General features: G+C 48.4%; 1 protein-coding gene across 1 annotated transcript; it reads right to left on the reverse strand.

Moving 5' to 3' along the window:
• Positions 1–4,910: 4,910 nt before the first annotated feature.
• Positions 4,911–5,846, reverse strand: LOC311204792 (olfactory receptor 14A16-like; the record flags this gene model as incomplete). The annotated part of the gene is made up of 1 exon (XM_084281146.1): positions 4,911–5,846. One exon carries the CDS (start codon positions 5,844–5,846, stop codon positions 4,911–4,913), a length of 936 nt encoding a protein of 311 aa, XP_084137272.1.
• Between the last annotated feature and the right edge of the window lie 369 nt (positions 5,847–6,215).

The raw sequence follows: 6,215 nt of genomic DNA on the forward strand, positions 1-6,215 counted from the left end.
CCCCGCCCCTCTCCTTCGCTGTCGGAGCCATCTTGGAATGCACACGGTGGTGGAGGCCAAACTTCCTGAGATTCTGAGGTCTCAGCAGCGCCTCTTGCTTCCTCAACTAGCTCACCCAAAAAAAGGTCTTGCTCGCTCTTGTCCCTCTGTAAGTTGGTCGAGGTTCAGGGATTGAGGAGGCATGTTACCCTCTAATGAACCTTTAGGCTCAGTAGACCACTTAAGGTCTGGGAGCTGCAAAGTTTGTGTGGCGGCCCTGACTCCTAATTTCGGGGTGGACAACAAACATTCCCTCACTGCTTTCCAGGTTTCTTGCTCTTGTAAGGCCTTTTGCAAAGCCCGTACAACTTTTCCCCACGACGTAAGGTTTTTCCCTGTACCTGAAGACATAGTCTCCTCTCCTAGAGCTTTAGTGCACTTATCCCACACTGCAGGGTGGAGAATATCCACCGGCTGCTCAATAACCCCAATATGTAAAAGCCTCGCAACAGCAAGAGTAAAATCTTTAGGCTTACAACCAATTGCTTATGTAATTGTAATACGACCTTCACAAGGGCTTCCATCCTCCTTCTTGGTCCAGGAGCGTCCTCCCCACCAGGCTGGTCTTGCCACTCTGGCCACCGTTCCCTGAATTCAGGCGAGTTTCCTGGGTTTCGGCACCACTTGTTGCCTTTTGAGGCATGGTAACCTGGTTCAGGAACAGCGCTGCAACCACCCCCAGGCAGCTCGGGCCATCAGCACACAGACACCAATGTGATGGACGGCAAATGGCGTTTAATGGTGACTGCAACAGCATTATATAGCTTAGATTTATGACATCACTTCCACCTGCTTACATCACAGGCTAAACACTATTGGCTACCTGAAGGGGGTCTTACCTTTCCGTACAGCATGACATTTTCCGAACGCCTGGCCTTAACTACCTACATCTGTCATCCCTCACAGCTTTTGTTAAGGATCTCTTGATTTTCGTTTAGCAGTTGAAAGGTACATTCTGGTCGAGCCCAGATGTGTCACCAAGCATTGTTAGGACCGTTCCCTTTCTCAGGAAAGCCTTGACTAGGGCTGCTAGTGAGCTACCTAGGCAGATTTAAGGCCAGGAACATCTTTCACACCTCAAGCTTTTTCTTTGGGACCTATACCTGGATTTTTACCATTTTCAAAACTAAACAGTGTTGAAGCTGGAAAAAGACATCAGGCAATTTTTAGACCATTCCATTGTCTATGAAAGCCCTCAGCCCAAAGGTTACTGGGGCTGCTAGCAGCCTACTGGGGAGGTTTCAGGCAAGGACCATCTTTGAACACACAAAACTTTCATTTTAGAGCTGTAGCTGGGCATTTAGCAGTTTCTAAAGTGGATGCTTGTAGAGCCTAAAAATGAAGTCAGAGGCTTTTAGGATCGTTCCCTTGGGTAGGGCACCAATAACCTCCTGAATCCAGAAATTTTAGGAATGCCAAGGCCCTCCTCAGGCTCAGCCTGGAAATTTATTCTAGACATAAAGAACATAAGTAAAGGCTTTGAAAATGATGCCATGTCCTGGTTTTGGTCAGGATGGAGTTAACTTCATTTGTAGCAGTGGATGGAATGCTGTGTTTGAGAGTTAAAATGGGAGTAGTGCTGATAACACCCTGGTGTTTCTAGTTGCTGTCAGACAGTCAAGGACTTTCTCAGCTCTTCATGAGAACGGAGGGGCGAAGCCAGGACAGGTGACCGAGCTGACCAAAGAGAGTATTCCACGCCAGTTACGTCCTGCCCAGGATATCTGGGGGCTGACGGGAAGAAGGCTGAGGGCGGCTCCAGGACGCGTGGTTCTTGGGGGACGGTTGGGTTCTGGGACGGCTCTGGGTGGCACGGCCTGAGTTGTGTGGGTCAGTGAGAAACTGCATTGTGTATCAACAGCTTCATATACTTTTGCTCTAAAGTCCTGTTAGCATTGTTCTATTGTATCTTTCTGTTATCTTAGTAAACTATCCTTATCCCAACCTACGGGCCTCTTAGTTTCTTGGTTTTGGGGTTATTTGCCCCTTCCTTTTCCTTTCTCTTGCCTCTCACACACACACCCCCCCCCCCCCCTTCCCTCTTTCCCTGCTCTTTTCCTTTAAGGAGCAGGCAGCTGCGTGGATCTCGGCTCTCAGCCGAGGTAGAACCACGACAGTCTTTTTGGCGCCCAACGTGGGGCCTCAAAGGTTGGGATAATGGTAGATCTGACCCTGACCTGATTGTAATTAAGACAAAGTTGTGATAAGCACTTTGCTTTAAGCAGTCTCTGGTCACGATGCTCTGGTATTTAGTGATATTGATGATCATGAACTTGTGCTGGTACTTGTATGAGATTTTGCTGCTCTGTCTATTTTTTGGACAGGGAGGAGTTAATAATGGCAGCTGGTATGGTGGGAGTACAGAAAGAAATATATATGCTGCTTTCTCTTCCTTTGGGCTAAATACAACAGCTCTGGTAACAGTGTTTGAAAATTTCCAATATCCCTGGGATATTCAAACTAGCATTGTGCTGGTTTTAGGTTTGGTGCAGATGGTTCAGCTTTTGTTAAATATTAAGCAAAGGTTTATGAATACCACTCAAGAGTTTTCTGCAAGGCCAGATAATCACGAGTGGCAGGGTATGTGGCAGAGTATGGGCAACTACCTAGGCATTTTCTCATGCCCGATGGTTTGGAGTTTCACCCCTGAACAGTTACAGGACCCTGATAAAGTGACTGCATATCTGAAAAGAAATTGCTATAAGTTTCCCAGAGATGCACAGCTTACTGCACTGTGCTGGGCCCTGGCCACTATTTACCAAACACTGCTTGATAGCAGGCAGCACTGCCAGTACTGTCAGCACTGTCAGAGGGAAAGGAAGGAAAACAGACCATCAGAGACTGCAGCTATTGTACCCACTGTGACTAGCACTGAGGCCACTGTAACTTCTGTGACGAGCACTGTGGATACTGCAACCCCTGTGACAGGAAATGTGGCTACTGCAACCTGCCCAACCGATGCTGCAGCTACTGCCACCCCTACAGCAGATACTGCTGATAAAACAAAAAATCAGCCCATGCCAGTGTCTGTTGCTCCCGTACGAAAGAGGAAACACACAAAGAAAGTTGTTCCTGTAGTGAAGGAGGATGAGGATGAAGATGAATCGGGGCCATCTGATGAATGTCAGGATTAGGTAAAGCCCTCTCAACCATCTCAGGATGGGGCAGAACCAGAGGTTGTTGTCACACGATCCCTGACCCTGAGTGAGCTGTGTGAGATTCAAAAAGATTTCAGCCGCCACCCAAGTGAGCACATCATCACTTGGTTGCTCCAATGCTGGGATCACAGGGCCAGTAGTCTGGAATTAGATGTCAGGGGGGCCAAGCAGTTGGGATCCCTAGCTATAGAAGGAGGCATTGATAGGGCAATTGGGGAAAAGCCTGAAATCCTCAGCCTCTGGAGGCGACTACTGTCAAGTGTGAGGGAAAGGTACCCCATAAAGGAATACATCACATGTCAATCACCCAAGTGTAACAACATTGAGGCAGTTATCCAACACCTGAGAGAATTAGCTGTACAGGAGATAATTTATTATCATCTGGACAACTCACAGCTTCCCTCTGATCCTGATGAAGTCCTATGCACCCCAGATATGTGGTGTAAGGTTGTACAAAGTGCACCAGCAGGGCACACCAATTCACTGGCATCAATGGACTGGAGTGATGCATATCCACCAACCATACATGAGGTGTCCTGCCAACTCCGGGAATATCAAGACAATGTTTCCCTCTCCATCATGGCAGCGGTAGAGAAACTGGTCAAATGACTTGACAACAATGTGTCCAACTCCCAACTCATATGGAGCGATGTTGCAGCTATTGGGAGAAAGCGTCCATCATTCCAAAAGGGAGGATACAGTAGGTACACACCTCCTGAATCCAGAAATTTTAGGAATGCCCTCCTCAGGCTCAGCCTGGAAATTTATTCTGGGCATAAAGAACATCAGTAAAGGCTTTGACAATGATGCCATGTCCTGGTTTTGGTCAGGATGGAGTTAATTTCATTTGTAGCAGCGGATGGAATGCTGTGTTTGAGAGTTAAAATAGGAGTAGTGCTGGTAACACCCTGGTGTTTCTAGTTGCTGTTAGAAAGTCAAGGACTTTCTCAGCTCTTCATGAGAAAGGAGGGGCGAAGCCAGGACAGGTGACTGAGCTGACCAAAGAGAGTATTCCACACCAATTACATCCTGCCCAGGATATCGGGCCTCTTAATTTCTTGATTTTGGGGTTATTACCCCCCCCCACACTTTCCTTCTTCCCCTCTGCATTTCCTTTAAGAAGCAGGCAACTGCGTGGATCTCGACTCTCAGCCTGGGTAAAACCATGACAATGCTGCAATGGATGCTGGTCCAGAGCTCTCCTAAGGAGATCTGGACAGGCAGGAAGAGCAGTCTCTTGAGATCCAACCCTGCCTGGAGAACTTTGCTCTTCTCCAAGCCTAGCAGTTCCCTCACTGGCCTCATGGCACTCCCAACACTTTGTCTGGCATCATCTGTGCTCACAGGCATGGACAGATTTCTCTGACAACAAACAGCAGTTACACATGACACAGTTTAATACCCATGAAATCTCTCTCCACAGCTGCCTGCTACGGCCAAGCAGCATGTCAAGGGGGTCAGCTTTCAGAGGAGATTCTCTCCCAGAACAGTTTCAATCAGATACATAGAAAGGTCACTTATCAACACACTGAACCTCTGACAGAACAGTTCATTAGACATCTGAGAGATGGGATATTTCAAACTCTCTGAAGCTCAAAGCAGAAATGGGTGAGATGAGTGGAGGTGAATAATCAAAGAGCAAGTAGAAGTGGAATCCTGTGAGCAAAGTGAAGGCCAGGTGTATGCAGAAGAAGATGAGCAATTGGTTGCTACTTAGAAACATCCATTCATCAGTTTCAACATGGAATCCTTGAGCTCCTGGTTCCTCATGCTGTAGATTAAGGGGTTCACTGCTGGTGGAACCACCGAGTACAGAAATGCCAATACCAGGTCCAGAAATAGGGAGGAGATGGAGAGGGGCTTCAGGTTGGCAAACACGGCAGTTCTGAGAAACAGGGAGACCATGGCCAGGTGAGGGAGGCAGGTGGAAAAGGCTTTGTGCCGTCCCTGCTGTGAGGGGATCCTCAGCACAGCCCTGAAGATCTGCACATAGGACACCACAATGAACACAAAACACCCAAAACCTAAACAGACACTGACAGCGAGGACTCCAGATTCCATGAGGTAGGCATCTGAGCAGGAGAGCTTGAGGATCTGGGGGATTTCACAAAAGAACTGGTCAACAGCATTGCCATGGCACAGGGGCACTGAAAATGTGTTGGCTGTGTGCAGCACAGCATTGAGAAACCCACTGGCCCAGGCAGCTGCTGCCATGTGGACACAAGCTCTGCTGCCCAGGAGGGTCCCGTAGTGCAGGGGGTGGCAGATGGCAATGTAGCGGTCATAGGCCATGACAGTGAGAATATAGTACTCTGTGACAATCAAAAATAGGAAGAAAAATATTTGAGCCACACATCCTTTGTAGGAAATGGCCCTGGTGTCCCACAAGGAATTGACCATGGATTTGGGAACAGTGGTGGAGATGCAGCCAAGGTCAGTAAGAGAGAGGTTGAGGAGGAAGAAGTACATGGGGGTGTGGAGGTGGTGGTCACAGGCTATGGTGATGATGATGAGGCCATTGCCCAGGAGAGCAGCCAGGTAGATGCCCAGGAAGAGGCAGAAGTGCAGGAGCTGCAGCTCCCGTGTGTCTGCAAAGGCCAGGAGGAGGAACTGGCTGATGGAGCTGCTGTTGGACAAGTGTGCTGCCATCAAGTGTGGAGACCTGTCAAAGGATAAAAAGGTAGTGAGAATTTAGGGAACGATTCTTTGGGGAAAACAGTTGCCAATTCACATTGACTCCCTGTATTCAGAAAGCCTTTTGTCAGGTCCCTTTTGGGAGCTCTGCTTTGTGCTGGCTTGAGTGTGCCACTGGTGGGAGGAGGGTCAGCTGTGGGCTGTCAAGAACTCAGTCCTGCCTGGCAGCAGTCAGTAAATAGAAGGATGATGTGATCTCAGACTAAATCCCCTTTGGATAGGAATGAGCTTTTCAGCACTGTCACTCCAATTTCACCTGAGGGCAGAGCAGAGCTTTGGAGCTTTGGTTTTCTCCTGACTGAGAGCTGAGGAATCCAGTCTCAC

The sequence above is a fragment of the Gallinula chloropus genome (genome assembly GCF_964237585.1).
Source record: "Gallinula chloropus genome assembly, contig: HAP1_SCAFFOLD_126, whole genome shotgun sequence".
Taxonomy (NCBI): domain Eukaryota; kingdom Metazoa; phylum Chordata; class Aves; order Gruiformes; family Rallidae; genus Gallinula; species Gallinula chloropus.